Raw genomic sequence first — 19831 nt, 5'->3', positions numbered from 1 at the left:
TGTATGGGGACTGATTTGTAAATCCGGGGACTGTCCCTGGGAAATGGGGGTGTCTGGTAACCTTATGTTAATTCACATTAAGTTATTCATTTTTTTCTTCACTCTACCATTGCTTATTTTGTAGTACTAGGAGCCAGAACTGGATTCTTGTAAGGTTTTTCCCAAGTTCCCTCTAATGATTTGTGATCTGTTTGCAGTTTTTAACATTCTGACATGCACCATGTTGCTGTTATAACACATGAAATGTGTGTTTACATTCTCTACTTATGTAGTGTGCATGTTAGATTACCTTCGAAAAGCTTTCTGTGGCATTTTTACATAGTTTCAAATTCTGGGAATGTCCTGTCCACAGTGATAGAAAGCAGTTTCCAGGAAAGAGTTAAACTGATGTAATATTGTAGGGCGGAAGTTTAACAAATGTGAGAACTATATAAAGCTATGAGATCAGAGGTTTGGAAACATTTTTTAGAAGGGAATCCTATCGAACTCAGTACTGACCTCAGTTTTACTCATAGCACTGCTTAACAGTTCACCGTTGGAAATAATGTTACAGTGGAGTTTTAAAGTACTGAAGGAGAGGCATTTACTCTGGACAGTGTTCTGTGCTTTGAGCCTGCTGGGTGAGTATTCAGTATGGGAGGGGGGGGGACCTTACAACTGCTGTGTTACTTGCAGACAGAAAGTGAAGAATGAATCTTGTTCTGCCTATGCCATAGTTATTGAATACTGACGGAAGTTTATCTCTTGTAATATCTGTTGGATAGCTAGATGCTAATAACATTAGAAGCAAACTGGTAAACAGAATGAATAGCAAGGAAAGGAATGGTTCACACAACTGAAATCCTCTAATTAGTGCCATATAGAATTTTTGCAGGTTCTATAGTTGTGTAGTTGCCCATGTGCAGAAGTGGCATACAGAAGGATATCAGATGCACACATTTTATTCATGATTTTGCAGTTCTCCATACCAGATAACTCCAGTGATTGTTAGCAAGGCTTCAGTATCCCAGAGACTAACATACATTGTTTTTATTAAATATAAAATCCTAGACCGTGTAGCTGAGAGCATCTGTTTGTAGACTGCTAGCCTACAGTGGTTGGCACAACTGACTACTTTTGGTAATTACTGTTACTATTTTTGAATGCTTATGCATTTTATTTATACAACTTTAAAAAGTAATGATTAGGGAAAGTTATGTTGCTATTTTCGAAGTTGAAGGTACCACACAGTATATGTATAGCACAACTGTGTATTTTGCACACTTTTGCAGCCAGACTACTTTAATTTCTCTTTATCCACACTAGACCATAAGATCCTTCTTAGACAAGTCACTGGGCTGTATTCCTGTCTTTTTAATGTTTATTGCACTTTTTAGTACTCCCCAAAGGATCGTGCTTATCCTGCTCTGAAGCTGGCATGGCCTGTTTATTTATTTTGCGGGGTTTTGTTTTTCCTTCTTACATCTACTGGCCAAGTCACAATTGTATTTGCTGCCCATGTACATCAAGTGAGCAGGAGAGATGTGTGTCTGCAGCTGGTCACAGCATGTTTCAGGGACATCACTTTGGTGGATATGCAATTAATTGCCCTCATGTTTTAAACCATTCAAGGCCTAATTTGTGTGGCTGCAATTAACTTTGTAAAGAAATAAATATAATATAGTCTGCTTTTTCAGTGTCGTGTGTGAAAATTGTCTTGTAGCTGGCTTTCTAACATCCAGATATAGGGTTTTTTTAAAAAAAAAATACATGTGGAATTCATACTGCTGCAGTATCTGCAAGTTCAGTGTTAAACCCTTTTGAAATTTTATCTAATTTTATCTAGTAATTGAAAAAGCAATATGATACAGTGGTACCTCAGTTTAAGTACACAATTGGTTCCGGAAGTCTATACTTAACCTGAAGCGTACTTAACCTGAAGCGAACTTTCCCATTGAAAGTAATGGAAAGTGGATTAATCCGTTCCAGACGAGTCTGCGGAGTACTCAACCTGAAGCGTACTTAACCCGAAGTATGAGTGTAATTGGTTCTGGAAGTCCGTACTTAACCTGAAGTGTACCTAACCTGAAGCGAACTTTCCCATTGAAACTAATGGAAAGTGGATTAATCCGTTCCAGACGAGTCCGTGGAGTACTTAAACTGAAAGTACTGAAAGTACTCAAACCAAAGCGTACTTAAACCAAGGTATGGCTGTACTCTATTCCCTTTAAAAAAGTAGGCTTCACTCCACACAATTACTTGATCCAGCTAGGGAGAAAATAATGTAAGCACATTTACCAATGTAGTCCAATGTTGAATAAAGATAGGAATCAGCATGCATCTGTCTATTGTGACTCTCATTCATACTACATTCAAGGCTTCTAATGTGGATGAGAAGGTGCATCCAGGGCCATTAGTTATGTACAACTAGAGCTGGATTTCTATCACAATTAGAGATGCTTTCCAACACATGAATTAGCATTTTGAAGATGCACATAGGGTTCTGTTTTGGGCTCCTGTCTACACTTGGCAAATATTTTCAAGGTAATTTTATACCTGTGTGTCTTGGCTTCGTCTTCTGCAACAATACTTTATCTTCTTGGGCATATTGCCTAGAAATGTATGCATGAAAAGCATTATGTCATAGTTAAAGCAGTGATGGAATGCTGGCATACGAAGCTTGCTTAGCTGCCTAGATATGTCCCTCATCAGTAAGCCTGCATTTTCTATTAGGGAAACATGGTTTTTGTTTTGGTAAGTAAACCTAGTAGTCACCATATCTGGGGCTGTGAATGTGCTGGATTTCCCTCTCTAAAGTATGAAAAACAATTGGCTATATATTTTAATTTGTGTTCTATCATGGCATGCAAGTAAATCCCATGCCGAAACCTCCATCACCTTAGAACGTTCAGTACACTTTTACTACCTTTCAGAAATATACTAATCAAACTGAATGTGGTTCAGAAGACTATCTGCTAAAACCATGCATTTCTCTGAAGATGTATTTGTTTTTATTTTGTATTTTTATGCTGTGAACCGCCCTGAGATCTTCAGACATAGGGTGGTATACAAATTGAATGAATAAATAAAGTTCTTTAAACACATTGAGAACAAGAGTAATTTGCAGACACATTCCTACAGTGACAGTATTGTGAGGTGCCACTTGGTAGTTGAGGAAATGGTTTTCCCCCCTCTCTTGGTAATTATGCAGAATCCACTGGCTGTGTACACAACGTACATTTAAAGCACCTCACCCCCGCAAGAATCCTGGTAGCTGCAGTTTGGTAAGGGTGCTGGGAATTGTAGTACTGTGGGAGGAGGTAAACAAAACTTTGTTTGCATGTGGATAGTATGTCATTTTCTTGATACAAAGGTCAACCACTTTTACGTCTATTTCCTGTTCCTAATTTTCAGCATCAGTTGTGTTTTCCCAGGCTACCTTGAGGTATGTGTGGGTAAACATATTAAGTGCAAAAATGAATTATACACATCCAAACGCACTGTAGACTTGAACTGGTAAGCCTAAGCCAGTCACATTTTTCCAGCACATGTTCTCTGCATGCCCACAGTTCTTAGGTCATACATAACTCCCTTTCACACATTACATGTTTACCACAGCAAACAGAAATGTAGCCATAGCCTACACAATTGTGAAGCAGCTTTTATGGTTTTTGTTCTGCATAGATAGTAGTACACTTGATAGCATTCAGAGGCATCAAGTGATACATTGATCTGATCCTGCAAGGTTCTGCAAGACATCTATTGTGAGATGCTAGTTTCTCAACTCCCACTGATTTATATGAAAATAAGGTCAGTTTTTGCAATTGCAGTACTAAAAAGATGGCTTATGTTCTGAGAGCATCTTATTGTAACTTTATTTGTTTATTTATTTAACTTTGTTTTCACTGTGACTTCACAGTTCACACACACTTTTAACTAAGTTACACTGTTTTATGTGCACATGTTAAAATGTAATATATGAATGCAACAAACATATTTTTATAAACATGTCTATTATATGCTACTAGGGAGCTAGGATTGCCTATAGCCCCCCCCCCCTCCATGTGTGTATGCTAAGAAACAAATATATGTTTGCCACTACATAATGTCTGAAGCAAGAGAAAACTCCTACATGGAAACAACTTCAATATTGCAAAAACCATGCAACAACAACAACAACAATTTATACCCCACCCATCTGGCTGGGTTTTCCCAGCCTCTCTGGGCAGCTTCCAACAAAATATTTAAAATACAATAAAACATCCCTAAACAGGGCTGCCTTCAGATGTCTTCTAAAAGTCAGATAGTTGCTTATTTCCTTGGCATCTGATGGGATGGCGTTCCACAGGGCGGGCGCCACTACCGAGAAGACTACTACCATGTCATATGTGGCAATCTCAACCATGTCACGGCCTCGGTCCTGTATACCTGAAGGAGTGTCTCCACCCCCATCGTTCTGCCCGGACACTGAGGTGCAGCGCCGAGGGCCTTCTGGCGGTTCCCTCATTGCAAGAAGTGAGGTTACAGGGAACCAGATGGAGAGCCTTCTCGGTAGTGGCATCCGCCCTGTGGAATGCCCTTCCATCAGATGTCAAGGAAATAAGCAGTTATCCTATTTTTAAAAGACATCTGAAGGCAGCCTTTTTTAGGGAAGTTTTTAATATTTAATGCTGTATTGTTTTAATACTCAATTGGGAGCAGCCCAGAGTGGCTGGGGAGACTCAGTCAGATGGGCGGGGTACAAATAAATTATTATTATTATTATTATTATTATTATTATGTCTAAATATGATTTGCAAGTGTGATTTTTATGTACAGGAGTAGTAACACGGTGCCCTCCTTAAATTATTGAACTCCAACTCCCATCATCCCTGATTATTACCCATCCTACAGGGTATCTAACAACATCTGGAGGGTACCATGTTGTCTATCCATGCTATGTAGGAAGCTTTCCCCCTTGAAGTGGATCTGACATTCCAGATTTCAGTCCTGATGACCACCATGTTTGTGGTCAATCTGTTTTAAATAAGAATGTTGCAATCACAGCTGATTGTTAATTATGTTATTTAGAAAACTATATTAATATACAAGCCAGCTTCTGCTTTTCACATCAAGATAATGTTTTAGATGTTGCTTTTGGCCTCATAAAAGATGCTTAAATATTAAATTAACGGTTCAAGAAAAGTTACCTTTGGCATGAGAAATGGAATATTCAAGTAGCCTGAACCTGACATTCCCTACAAATTAATAATTATACAGCTTGGATGCTAAATCTCATTTTGACATTTACAAATCAATTTTATTTGAAATGTGTACCTATGAGATGGTGTGTTCATTCAGTTAGACTTAAGTGCAGTCTAGAAGAAAAAATTCATAATGTGATTAATCATTACAGATTTAAATTCAAATAGTTAATAAACAACTAAAAGACAAATTACCTGAGCTGAAGTGAAATATTCAAGCAATTATATTCAAATTATTTCAGTCAGGTTTCAAAGTTTACAAAGAGTATAGAACCCAGATATTCATATAATCTAATCCATTGTCTGAAGAATAAGCTATTGAAAAAGCAGGCTAGCAGCCAAGCAAAAATCTCTTTTATCAGTTTTGTCTGAGTGTTGATTAGGTGAGCATGCTTGCAATGATGTAATGGCTTAAGCTGTCATCCTCTCTCCTTCCCACATTCTCTTCGCCCTTTTTTGGCATTGTTCGTGACTGCAGAAGCCCACACCCAAATCCTGTCTGGGCCATATGGAATAGGAAAAAGGGTTCAGGAGGAGGAAAGCATAGGATTTTATCGGATATTTCCAGAGGGAAAGGGACTCCACCCTTTGAATTCCTGCCACATGGCAGGAGAGGAGCAAAGCTAGAGATTCATGAGTAATGTAGCTCAGAGTCCCCAAAGGTGGTGCTCATTATAACTGCTGGAAGAATAAAATATAAGTCGTAATCCTGGCCTCTCAGTTTCAGTTATTTCCCATTTCATCCAATATATGAAATTCTGGATCTGAGCATTATTACTGCTAGCATGCTGTGGGATCAATATGATACTCTTTTGCACTCTGTGTACTAATAAAAGTGCTTACCACTACCTTCCATTCTCCTTTTTAATCTCATTCATTCTATCATTATAATATCCAGCTATAATTGGACAATCAAACAAGTGGACATACCATTTAAGAGGGCTGCGGCTACTTTTCATGTTGCTTTTTAAAGTTGCAAGTTCACCATCTGGAAGATATGAGAAGACACATATAATCATTATGTGAGACTTAACTGAGCAAAGTGTTTCTGAGCGAAGACTTGTGTTCGGCATGTCTCGGAAATTGATTCAAAAGTCTATGGAATTTCTCTCAAAGACATACATGTTTACAATGGTATTCACATTTTCCTGTGTATCATCAGATACAAGTGTAATTCCCAAAAGTATATCCATGCACTAGAGACTGTGAGATAGTAAATCATATTTATTCCCCCCTTTGTCCATGTTTGTAATTTATTTAAAGCAGTGTATCATGCAGCTTCTTTGCCTATTTTTGGTGCCATTACAAAACAGTGTACCATTTGAATTTTATGGCATGAAACCTGAAAGTTCATATAAATGCCTTATATCTTCATGGTGGATTTAGCATGACAGTAAATGAATACATTTACACAGATCACATGCTGTTCCATGGGCTCTGGGCAGCAGGGATGGCCCTACCATTAGCCAGAGCATGACGGCAGATTTTGGATGTCATGAAAAGGCAGCAAGTTGTTAGTTATTTAAATTATTATTATTGTATTTTTACTACCAGGGAGGAAGAAGATGTGCTTGTGGTACTTTTTTCCTCAGATGCTAAAACAACTTGAATGGCCTTGGGTACTTTGTATCTTAATTTGGTGGGAAGGGTGCCATTTACTGCTCTGCAACAGGCACCCAATCTTGGGAGCTGGCCCTGCTGGGCATCTTACACCAATTTCATCAGCCATCTTATTTCTCACTACCCCAAAATAACTCATATTATAGAAACTGGGTATGGCAGTTTTGAGCGGACCAAAGAGGTCATAATTAAACAACAACAACAAATGTAATTTCTCTCCATGAGCACTTGTCCCTCCCTTTCCCTTCAAATTCTGCTCTTCAAATTCTCTTAACCTTACTTAGACTCCTTCCTGCCATCTATAGCAGAAACAAAAGTCAGGTGTGAGAGGAGGCAGACAACTTTCACTGGATTTGAGAGAGAGAGAGAGAGAGAGAGAGAGAGAGAGAGAGAGAGAGAGAGAGAGAGAGAGAGAGAGATGCCTGCTGTGTGCATGAGGAACCCAGTTCCAGCTGCTGCAGTGATAATCCCCCTTGCTACTTCTTTTCCTCTTCTTCCTGACAGGGCAGTTTCCTAAATGGCTGCCATATAAGGAGGGATGTTGCCTTTATATGTGCCTGGGCTATAATTTTTCTATAACCACAAACAGTGGTGATGGGAACATCTAAGATGTGGTAGCCAATTAATAAAAGCAACATTTACTTAACAATTGTTAACAGGTTTCTGTGCTTGAATCAGAATAACACATGTGGAAAGCCAACAAGGGTGTGTGTGTGTGTGTGTGTGTGTGTGTGTGTGTGTGTGTGTGAGAGAGAGAGAGAGAGAGAGAGAGAGAGAGAGAGAGAGAGAGAGAGAGAGAGAGAGAGAGAGAGAGAGATTTTTTCAGCAACCAGCCTGTACATCTTATACTGATGCGCTGGGTGGGGGAACAATATCCAAAATATACTGGCCCTGTCTGAACAGTGTGGTAGCAATATGAAAGAGGATGAATGACGTTATGAAAAGCTCATTAAGCAGTATTATTCCTTATTTGTAAAACCAACATTGCTAGGCAGATTGCGTAGTTTAAAAAACAGCATTGCTAACAACAGTAGTAATGAAATTTATCATTTCTATAGTAAAGGTAAAGGGACCCCTGACCATTAGGTCCAGTCGTGGATGACTTTGGGGTTGCGGTGCTCATCTTGCTTTACTGGCCGAGGGAGCCGGCGTACAGTTTCCAGGTCATGTGGCCAGCATGACTAAGCCACTTCTGGCAAACCAGAGCAGCGCACGGAAACGCCGTTTACCTTCCCGCCGGAGCGGTCTCTATTTATCTACTTGCACTTTGACGTTCTTTCAAACTGCTAGGTTGGCAGGAGCTGGGACCGAACAATGGGAGCTCACCCCGTTGCGGGGTTTCAAACCGCCAACGTTCTGATCGGCAAGCCCTAGGCTCTGTGGTTTAACCCACAGCGCCACCCGCGGTTTTTTTTTTGGTGTTCAAAGTTATAATTATCTCAACAATCCTAACAACAACCCAGTAAGGTAGCCTTTGCCAACTTGGCGCCCTCCGGATATTTGGGGCTACAACTCCCATCATCCTCAGCCAGCATGGCCAACAGTTGATGGGAATTGTAGTCCAAGAACATCTGGAGGGTACCAGGTTTGTGAAGGCTGTTGTAATGCATATCAGTATTATTCAGAAGTCCCATGATGTACTTGCCGTGAACAGTGATTTAAATTACAACATCAATTAAAGCTGTAATCCTACACCTACTTACCTGGGAATAAGACCTGCAGCACTCAGTGGATCTTACCTCTGAGCAGGCATGTCTAGAATTACCTGTTACATTACACTCTCCGGGAGTATGAAAAATAGTGTGCTCATGATTGATTATACAAAGGAAGCTAAATATACAAACTCCCTTTGTTAGCCTCACAGCTTACACAGTTTCACCCAATAAAGGTTAAAGTCTTTCCATTTGTTTCTGTGGAGACAGATATTTGAGTAGCGTAGGTAATGATGTAGAACTTCCGTTTGACTGTGTGAGGACAAATCATTTTAAAGATGTGTTTATGTTGCTTGGGGACTATTTGATTTGATTTGGGACAAATAGTTCTCAGTTAATTGTCTTTGGAAAGCCGAAGGGGACCAATACTTGGAGCAAATGATATTTTGCTAAAGTTTGCAGAATGCAAATAATATTAAACTTGGCAGAATGTCATTCCTCTCCAACAACTAGTTGATATAAATAAGGGTGGGTTTTTTAAAATGCAAACTGTAACATGTAGTTGCTTCAAACACCAGTGGTTTTATGTTTATTGTGTCCACTTGGCTTCAGCAATGCAGTGCAAACTCTCAGTGCTAATAAATTCATACAGAGTTTCCAAAACTAATGAAAACAAGCTGTGCATAAAATTGTGGCAATTGAGGCAAGTACCATGCCCAGGTGCGCTGTTAAGGATCCTTTGGGCTCATACAGAACAATTTGAAGTTTCTTAGTGTGAAGTATCTACATGAAGTGTAAAAGTAGGGAAAATTTGGGGGTCATTGTGGCGGGGAAGGAATAAATAAAGAAGAAATAATTATGACCTGGTTTTGCAGTATATGAGGTGGAGAAAATATTTGCCAAAATGTTAAGGTGATTTCTAAAACATCTGGAAAAGTTCAGAAGTTTTTGTTTGGGTGGTTGTGGCACTTGGGGAGGCCAAGTGTTACGGTAGGAACTATGCCATTGTAATGAGGTAAGACTTTCTGCAAATGTCCATGTAAACAATGGCACATACACATGAGGGCTTATGAAAGCGGTATATGACGCTGATTACTCTATTTATCCTTTGCCACAAAAATCTTGTCTCCTGTTCTTGATTTGATCGAACTTGTTCTTGGGGAAACAAAATGTAGCAACTAATTTTATTTTTTTGTAATCCGGCTGCGCAATTTTTCATGTACAAATCAGGTCTAAAGAATTATATCGGTGGAGCAATTTGGATTGCCAGCTAATCAGCTTTGCAAGTTGATTCAAACATCCCTTTTCTACTGTCCTGAAAGTGTGGTGCATAATTAAGGAGTTACTAGTAGAATACAGAGGTTTTCAAATCTTTACTGTGCAGCATGTTGAGCATTGTCTTGAAATCTGAATATGTACATCTAATGATAGCCAACATGTTTTGCCAATGAAGATAATCCAGTCCCTCCTTTCAATGAAACATGGGTGAGAAGTACTGCTTGGTTGGCTGTTTGTTGTTGTTGTTTAGTCGTTTAGTCGTGTCCGACTCTTCGTGACCCCATGGACCATAGCACGCCAGGCACTCCTGTCTTCCACTGCCTCCCGCAGTTTGGTCAAACTCATGTTCGTAGCTTCGAGAACACTGTCCAACCATCTCGTTCTCTGTCGTCCCCTTCCCCTAGTGCCCTCCATCTTTCCCAACATCAAGGTCTTTTCCAAGGATTCTTCTCTTCTCATGAGGTGGCCAAAGTACTGGAGCCTCAGCTTCACGATCTGTCCTTCCAGTGAGCACTCAGGGCTGATTTCCTTAAGAATGGATAGGTTTGATCTTCTTGCAGTCCATGGGACTCTCAAGAGTCTCCTCCAGCACCATAATTCAAAAGCATCAATTCTTCGGCGGTCAGCCTTCTTTATGGTCCAGCTCTCACTTCCATACATCACTACTGGGAAAACCATAGCTTTAACTATACGGACCTTTGTAGGCAAGGTGATGTCTCTGCTTTTTAAGATGCTGTCTAGGTTTGTCATTGCTTTTCTCCCAAGAAGCAGGCGTCTTTTAATTTCGTGACTGCTGTCACCATCTGCAGTGATCAAGGAGCCCAAGAAAGTAAAATCTCTCACTGCCTCCATTTCTTCCCCTTCTATTTGCCAGGAGGTGATGGGACCAGTGGCCATGATCTTGGTTTTTTTGATGTTGAGCTTCAGACCATATTTTGCGCTCTCCTCTTTCACCCTCATTAAAAGGTTCTTTAATTCCTCCTCACTTTCTGCCATCAAGGTTGTGTCATCTGCATATCTGAGGTTGTTGATATTTCTTCCGGCAATCTTAATTCCGGCTTGGGATTCATCTAGTCCAGCCTTTCGCATGATGAATTCTGCATATAAGTTAAATAAGCAGGGAGACAATATACAACCTTGTCGTACTACTTTCCCAATTTTGAACCAATCAGTTGTTCCATATCCAGTTCTAACTGTAGCTTCTTGTCCCACATAGAGATTTCTCAGGAGACAGATCAGGCACTCCCATTTCTTTAAGAACTTGCCATAGTTTGCTGTGGTCGACACAGTCAAAGGCTTTTGCATAGTCAATGAAGCAGAAGTAGACATTTTTCTGGAACTCTCTAGCTTTTTCCATAATCCAGCGCATGTTTGCTATTTGGTCTCTGGTTCCTCTGCCCCTTCGAAATCCAGCTTGCACTTCTGGGAGTTCTCGGTCCACATACTGCCTAAGCCTGCCTTGTAGAATTTTAAGCATAACCTTGCTAGCGTGTGAAATGAGCGCAATTGTGCGGTAGTTGGAGCATTCTTTGGCACTGCCCTTCTTTGGAATTGGGATGTAGACTGATGTTCTCCAATCCTCTGGCCATTGCTGAGTTTTCCAAACTTGCTGGCATATTGGGTGTAGCACCTTAACAGCATCATCTTTTAAAATTTTAAATAGTTCAGCTGGAATATCATCACTTCCACTGGCCTTGTTATTAGCAATGCTTTCTAAGGCCCATTTGACTTCACTCTCCAAGATGTCTGGCTCAAGGTCAGCAACCACACTACCTGAGGTGTACGAGACCTCCATATCTTTCTGGTATAATTCCTCTGTGTATTCTTGCCACCTCTTCTTGATGTCTTCTGCTTCTGTTAGGTCCTTACCACTTTTGTCCTTTATTATGGTAATCTTTGTACGAAATGTTCCTTTCATATCTCCAATTTTCTTGAACAGATCTCTGGTTTTCCCCATTCTATTGTTTTCCTCTATTTCTTTGCATTGCTCATTTAAGAAGACCCTCTTGTCTCTCCTTGCTGTTTTTTGGAAATCTGCATTCAGTTTCCTGTATCTTTCCCTATCTCCCTTGCATTTTGCTTGCCTCCTCTCCTCCGCTATTTGTAAGGCCTCGTTGGACAGCCATTCTTGCATTTCCTTTTCCTTGGGATGGTTTTCGTTGCTGCCTCCTGTATAATGTTACGAGCCTCCATCCATAGTTCTTCAGGCATTCTGTCCACCAAATCTAAATCCTTAAACCTGTTCCTCACTTCCACTGTGTATTCATAAGGGATTTGATTTAGATTGTACCTTACTGGCCCAGTGGTTTTTCCTACTTTCTTCAGTTTAAGCTGGAATTTTGCTATAAGAAGCTGATGATCTGAGTTACAGTCAGCTCCAGGTCTTGTTTTTGCTGACCGTATAGAGCTTCTCCATCTTTGGCTGCAGAGAATATAATCAATCTGATTTCGATGCTGCCCATTTGGTGATATCCATGTGTAGAGTCGTCTCTTGTGTTGTTGGAAAAGAGTGTTTGTGATGACCAGCTTGTTCTCTTGACAGAACTCTATTAGCCTTTGCCCTGCTTCATTTTGAACTCCAAGGCCAAACTTGCCAGTTGTTCCTTTTATCTCTTGATTCCCTACTTTAGCATTCCAATCCCCTGTAATGAGAAGAACATCCTTCTTTGGTGTCATTTCTAGAAGGTGTTGTAAGTCTTCGTAGAACTGGTCAATTTCACTTTCTTCAGCACCGGTAGTTGGTGCATAAACTTGGATTACTGTGATGTTAAAAGGTCTGCCTTGGATTCGTATCGAGATCATTCTGTCATTTTTGAGATTGCATCCCATTACAGCTTTTGCCACTCTTTTGTTGACTATGAGGGCCACTCCATTTCTTTTACGGGATTCTTGCCCACAGTAGTAGATACGATAGTCACCCAAACTGAATTCACCCATTCCCTTCCATTTTAGTTCACTGATGCCCAGGATGTCAATATTTATTCTTGCCATCTCCTTTTTCACCACATCCAGCTTACCATTATCCATGGTTCTTACATTCCAGGTTCCTATGCAATATTTTTCTTTACAGCATCGGACTTTCCTTTCGCTTCCAGGCATATCCGCAACTGAGCGACCTTTCGGCTTTGGCCCAGCCGCTTCATCAGCTCTGAATCTACTTGTACTTGTCCTCCGCTCTTCCTCAGTAGCATGTTGGACGCCTTCCGACCTGAGGGGCTCATCTTCCAGCGTCATAACTTTTATATGCCTGTTGTCTTTGTCCATGGAGTTTTCTTGGCAGGGATACTAGAGTGGCTTGCCAATTCCTTCTCCAGGTGGATCACGTTTGGTCAAAACATAACTTCTCTAAGTTATTTAAGCCCCTTCGCCACGACAAGGCAGTGATCCATGAAGGTTGGCTGTTTAGTTCACCCTTATATTTAGATAGATCTGCCTGCTCTGTTTATAAGGAGACAAAATATTACTATTAGAGTTTATTTAAAATGCTACCCATTTAAATCTTATCTCTTTTCCTGTAATTCAATTTCCTTCCAGGCACCTTCATCTCATGGAACTAAGTAACCTTTTTTTATTCTTCATTGAGGTTTTATTGTTCATTACTAAAGGGATGGCTTTTAAGGGATAAACCATTCTTTTTTCATGAACTTAGGCAATCAGGATAAGCAACTTAAGGATTTCTAAAAGGTGGCTGCATATTGATTAATATTAGGTTTTACAAACTGAACAGGTATAACTATATACCTGTAGCTAACATTTTCAGAGCTTTTAGCAGTGAAGACCCCCTTCCAGGTTTTTTAAAATTTCTATTATGTTAACCAAAATAGTGGATAAGGCAAGTGCATGAAAGAGATAATGATCAGGTTGGCAAGCGGTTTGTGGACATTGAGTATTTGGATGGATTTAATTAATTAATTAATTAATATCCTGCCTCATGGAACAAGTAAGTCTTAACTGCCCATCTGAATGAATGGAAAGAAGAAGCCTGGTGGATCTACCCAGAAAGGATGTTGCACGATAAAGATGCCACCACATAAAAGGTCCTGTCTCTCATGCCTAACCTCCAAGCAATAGAACAGAGAGAATGGCTTCTGATGTTGATCTCAGTCCTTGAGCAGACTGGGAATGAATGGTTTCATCTCAATGAGTTTGGCTGCATTAAGATCATTTATCTGATTTATGCTGCAACCCTGAGTCCATTTATCTGTGGTTACATCCCACTGAACTCAGTGGGACTTTTCTGCATAGACAGGTCTACATTTAGTGCTGTCAACCCTACTATTAACTTAAGATCAGTTGGTAGAGCATGAGACTCTTAATCGCAGGGTCGCGGGTTCAATTCAATTTAAATTAATTTATTCAGTTGATTCTGTGTAATTTTCCAAGTTGTTTTTTACATCAGCTTTGGCTTCTGTTAATTAATAAACAAGGAACTCCCTTTACTCACATGGAGTTATGGCTGCTGTGTGCACAGCTGTTCCAGTATTGTTCTTAATGTTGTATGCTGTCGTCGTCCTTTGGGATTCAGAGTGGAAGAAAGGCTATCCTCCTTGTTTGTTGCTGTTAAAGTGTTCTACAATAGCAATGCAAAGGAAACTCCAAAGCAGGGTGGTTTACTTGTGGTTTTCTGGATGGTGTTGAACTCCAAAACCCATCAGCCTCAGCCAGCATGACCAGTGGTCAGGGAGAATGGGAGTTTATCTATTTATGATATCATTCTTATATCCTGCTCTTCCTTCCTTAGGAAACACAGGGGAAATTACAATAAAAGCAATTCAATATTTTTGAAACAGTAAATCATTTTCAAAAGGCAAATCATTTTAAAAAGAATCATTTAACATAACAATCAGGCAATCATTTGAAACAGCAGTAGAGTATACAGAATCGGCATTTACATCCAAAAATGCCTGGGTGAAGTTTTTAAATGCACCTAAACATGTTTACTGTGAGGGTCAGCTATATCTTATGGGGGAGGAAGTGAGAAGGCCCTGTCCTATGGCCCCAACCAGCAATCAACTCCTGCTGATTATTATTATTATTATTTAGTAAATTTCTGTGATGCCCTTCATTTGAAGATCATAGAGCAATTTACAATATAAAAACACAAAAACACATGCCATAATAACGAACATAAACATAATGACAAACACCCCACAGTTTAAAAGGACATAGATTGTTTAATTAGCCGAGGGCCTGGAAGAAGAGGAATGTTTTTGCCTGGCAACTAAAGACATGCAATGAAGGCACCAGGCAAGGTTTCCTGGAGAGAGCATTCCACAAGTGGGGAGCCATCAAAGAAAAGGTACATTCCCATATTTCCACCCTCCAGGGCTCTCATGGAGGAGACAAGTAGCAAGGCTGATGGTATTGGAGACACTCCTTCAAGTACTAGGATTCTAATTTGTTCAGGGCTTTATACACAACTACCAGGGCCTTGAACTGGACCTGATAGTTCAGCGGCAACCAGTCCAAATTTTTAAGGACCTGTGTGATAAGAAGATCCCCCATTGCTGCCCAGTGTGCCAGTGGTGTGTGGTGCTACCTGCAGCTTCTGGGGTCCCCTCAAGTGGGGATGTCAGAAAATTCCAACAGAAACTGATGTGTCAATTGCCATCGTTCTCTTATCTATCCCATGTTTGGAAAGGAAAGCAACCCAGCTGATAAGATAAATATCCACTGTTGTTTTCAGACCACAAATTATACATAACACTATGTAATTGATTATTTCCCCATACACACATTTGTATTGTGTTCCCTTTGCATTCTTTATCTTCAGTTCATGGTGAATGACAGATAGCTAATTGACCTCCCTGCCACTTTGACCACTTTGAGAAGGAAGCATGCAAGCATCCATAGATGGCTCATCCTCCTCTCTTAGCGAAGTGAGGAATAGAATGCACAGATCTTTCTTTAGTCACTACATCACAGGCCTCCCTTGTGATTAAAGACCTGCTTCACACAAAATAAACTGTACAGTACTTGTACCATTGGCAAGAGCTATTTTAAATAGTTCCTTTCCCTCAATATGCTTTTTCGTTTGAGGCTTTCTTATACTCTGTTATTTAAGACAGGATACAGTTCTCTTGCTACTATTTAAAATGTAAAACTAAACATAGTCAGAGGTGGGTGCCAGGTCTCAGCCTGGCATTAGTATAACATGCTTGCCATGTTTTTCTCATCTTGAGGACACTGCAAAACATGGCCTTCTTCTCTTCTACATCTCCTATAGAAGGCCTAAGTCCTATTACTGCTCTCAGAGGCTGATGGACCCAGTGAGTTTCCTGACAACTCTGGGGGATTTTCCAGCTACGTTCGGCACTCCTCCTGAAGCCCTGGTCGAACTCTAAAACATCTAAATGGTTTGGGTCATTGACACGAGCACCCTTAAGTGCCCTTTCCTGCTTCCTGGAGCCCACTTGGCTCCCTGGTATATTCTAGAACTTAAGGCAAGAAAACAAGTTAGGAGGCGGTTCGAACGTGAGTGGAGGAAAACTGTTTGAATGCAATCAAATACTGGTGAGGGCTCTTCATCAAGCCCAACTTCTGGCATACTTTGTTACCTCCATTGCATCCTTGTTGTGCCATCTGGCAGAACTTTTTCAGGTTGTATGGGGCCTCTTACAGTCTGACCCGAAGGAGGTGACAGAACTGATAGTAGCTTGCTGTAACTTGTTTGCAAAGCATTTTGAGGATAAAATCACTTGCATCCACCAGGATCTTGACCGTGGGTAGGCAAACTAAGGCCTGGGGGTCAGATCCAGCCCAATTGCCTTCTAAATCCGGCCCGTGGATGGTCCAGGAATCAGTGTGTTTTTACATGAGTAGAATGTGTCTTTTTGTTTAAAATGCATCTCTGGGTTAATTGTGGGGCCTGTGTGGTGTTTTTACATGAGTAGAATATGTGTTTTTATTTAAAATGCATCTCTGGGTTATTTGTGCGGCATAGGAATTCATTCATCCCCCCCACCAAATATAGACTGGCCCCCAACAAGGTCTGAGGGACAGTGGACCAGCCCCGCCCCCTGCTGAAAAAGTTTGCTGACCCCTGATCTTGATTGTTACAGCAGATGAATCTGAAGGAGAGTCCAGAGCACTGTCTAGTCTTGCTGTTTTGGATGAGTTTTAGTTAATAAGGCTTGTTTGAGGGTGTGGACAAGGTGCTTCAATCAGTCAAGGTGACCACTTGCTCTGGACCCTCGCCCCTCGTGGCTGATCAAAATTAGCAGGGAGGGGACAGCTGGCTGGGCCAGGGAAGTGATCAGTGCCTCCTTGCAAGAGGAGTGGTCCCTGCCTGCTTGAAGGAGGCAGCTGTCAAATCACTCCTAAGAAACCCTCTCTGGATTTGGGAAATCTATCTAACTACTGACCAGTTGCCAGTCTCGCCTTCTTGGGCAACATTATTCAGCGGGTGGACATGGAAACAGATATTCTAGATCAATTTCAAATGTGGTGTAGGTCTGGTTTTGGCGCAGAAACTCCTTTGGTCACCCTGCATGATGACCACTGTTGGGAGAGAGATAGGGAAATGTGTCTCTGTTAATTATCCTCAGCCTCTCAGCAGCTTTCGATACCATTGACCATGGTATCCTTCTGGAGTGGCTGTCCAAGTTGAGGGTGAGTGGCACCACTCTGTGGTGATTCCAGTCCTACTTAGATGGATGCTTCCAGAGAGTGATGCTTGGGGAGTGCTCTTCGGCCCTGTGAAGCCTTCAGTTTTATCCCCTGTGCTGTTTTACATCTACATGAAATCGCTGAGTGGGGTTATCTGGAAATTTGGAATGTGTAGTTGGCAATATGCTGATGACACCCATCTACCGGTATATTTAGTGCTATTTTTCTAGAAAAAGAGGTGCTAAAACTCAACATGAACACTTTCCATATTCTGTTATAATGGCAATGGTGACCACCTGAGAGGTGCTGGAACTGAGTTCCAGTGAGTTCCATCTGAAAAAAGCCCTGGCTCTACTTCTCCTTTACATCTGCAGCTGTGGCAGTAGATGTGCTGAACTATTGTTTTGTCTTGGTAATGGACTGGATGAGAGCCAACAAACTGAAGCTCAATCCAGATAAGACTGAGGCACTGTCAGTGGGTGGTTCCGTAGAGCAGATGGATGGGATGTTGCCTGCTCTGGATGGGGTTACACTTGTAGTTTGGGGGTACTTCTGAACCCATGTTGAGGCTCAGGTGGCCTTGGTAGCATGGAGTGCCTTCCATCAGCTTCAGGTGGTGGCCCAGCTGTGCCCCTATCTGAGCAGGGAAAGCCTAACTTCTGTCATCTATGCTGTGGCATAGCTGCCAAGTCTCCCATTTTTTTGCGGGAAACCCCCAGATTTTAATCAGTTTCCCGCTGTTCTCCCAAATGGAAAAAACATCCTGGAAATCCCCCAGATATCCTACCTGCCAGAAGCTCCATTTTGGGTGCTGGCGCCGCCCGATTTCCGGTGCCCAGACATGGGTAGCGCGGCACCGGAAGTGGCTTCTACGCATGTCCGGACATGCGTAGAAGCGACTTCCGGTGCCGTGCAGCGGTTGATCCTGCATTTTTCAGCGGGAGACTTGGTAGCTATGTGCTGTGGTAATCTCTAGATTAGATTACTGCAATGCATTATACATAGGGCTGCTTCTGAAGATGGTTAGGAAATTTTAGCTGGTGCAGAATTCAAAGTACTGGTCCCAATTCAAAGTACTGGTTTTGACCTATAACGTTTTAAACAGCTCAGGACTGCAGTACCTCAAGGGCCGCATCTCCCCATATGAACTGACCTGGACCCTATGATCATCATCTGAGGCACTTCTTCTTCCACAAAGATCTGGAGGGTGACAGCACAAGAAAGGGCCTTTTTTGTGGTGGCTCCCCATGTAGAATTTTCTCCCCAGGGAGGCTCGCCTGGCACCTTCATTATATTTCTTTAAGCGTCAGGTGAAAATGTTTCCCTATAATCAGGCCTTTGACTAATTAACACTATTGCTTTTTTAATGTGTTTGTGGGAGTGGGGTTATTGGCTTGTTTTTGTTTTATTTTGTATTTTGTGTTCTCATTTTGTATTTGTATGTTGTGAACTGCCCTGGAAACTTCGGATGAAGGGTAGTATTCAAATTTAATAAAGAATAATAATAGTTACTACAGCTGCCACTTCTGCTACTCTCCTGGTTTGGCAGCTGGGGGAGCCAGTTTTCATCAAAAGTAGATCATTTCCGCATCCCTCACACAATGTGTAAATAAGTCCTGATGGCAATAAAGGACACTGGTCCTGTAATTGTGCTTGCCGATGGATACATCTGCTGATTTATGGCTATACCTATGCTAGTTTTGACCAAACTCAGGCTGAAACAAATTGCCCATTCCCAGACTCTTATGGTCTCATGATAGACAAGTCATTGATGCCCAAAGAAAATACAGCAGCTGCCCTTGGAGAAAATCCTCCTATTAGCTACGCATATCATTTTTGCTGGAGAAAAGCCCTGAGGGAAAGGATAGCTGTTACTTTGTGCAAGTCTATTTGTCCTTGAACATGTAGCACATCATAATATTGTTTTACAGGGCGCAGTTAGATGAGATGGCAAGAGATTTGTGATTGGATCTCCCACTGTTTTTTAAAAGAAAAAAATGCAACTGCAGGTGGGCCTGATTCATATTAGGAGTTACATAGCTGGGAGAAGAGACTTTAAGCCTTTCTCCTTCAAGGTGAAACATCTGGATTGGATTATTGCAGTGTACTCTACATGAGACTCCATTTGAAGAGTCTTCAGAAATTGCAATCGGTCCAGAATGAAGCAGCGAGAATAAAGGTGGGTGCTTGCTTATGAGAGGCCTCCAGGTGGTGCTTCCAAGCACAATCCTAAGTGTTGATGATTATCTTTAAAGCCCTAAATGGCTTGGGTTCAGGATACTTTTGCAAGCACACGTTTAAAGATGGCCAACCTTTAATATAGCTGATATAAACGAGGACAGAGATTCTGGGAGTGCACATGCTCCTTCAATTTTCCCTGTTGACCTCTGATTTGCTGTGGATGTGTTCAGATCTTTACACAGTTATGGAGTTGATGGTCCTAGCCACATC

The 19831-nt window shown here is 41.3% G+C and overlaps 1 protein-coding gene across 1 annotated transcript in view; it reads left to right on the top strand.

Moving 5' to 3' along the window:
- The first annotated feature begins 448 nt into the window (after positions 1–448).
- CD34 (CD34 molecule) overlaps positions 449–19831 on the top strand; it is a 43998-nt gene continuing 24615 nt past the window's right edge. The window contains exon 1 of the mRNA XM_035123034.2: positions 449–620. Coding sequence (XP_034978925.1) covers positions 545–620 — 76 coding nt within the window. The 5' untranslated portion in view covers positions 449–544. The remainder of the gene's footprint in view (positions 621–19831) is intronic.

Source organism: Zootoca vivipara, chromosome 7 (genome assembly GCF_963506605.1).
Source record: "Zootoca vivipara chromosome 7, rZooViv1.1, whole genome shotgun sequence".
In the NCBI taxonomy this organism is placed as follows: domain Eukaryota; kingdom Metazoa; phylum Chordata; class Lepidosauria; order Squamata; family Lacertidae; genus Zootoca; species Zootoca vivipara.
This window is presented reverse-complemented; position numbering and strand designations above follow the sequence as displayed.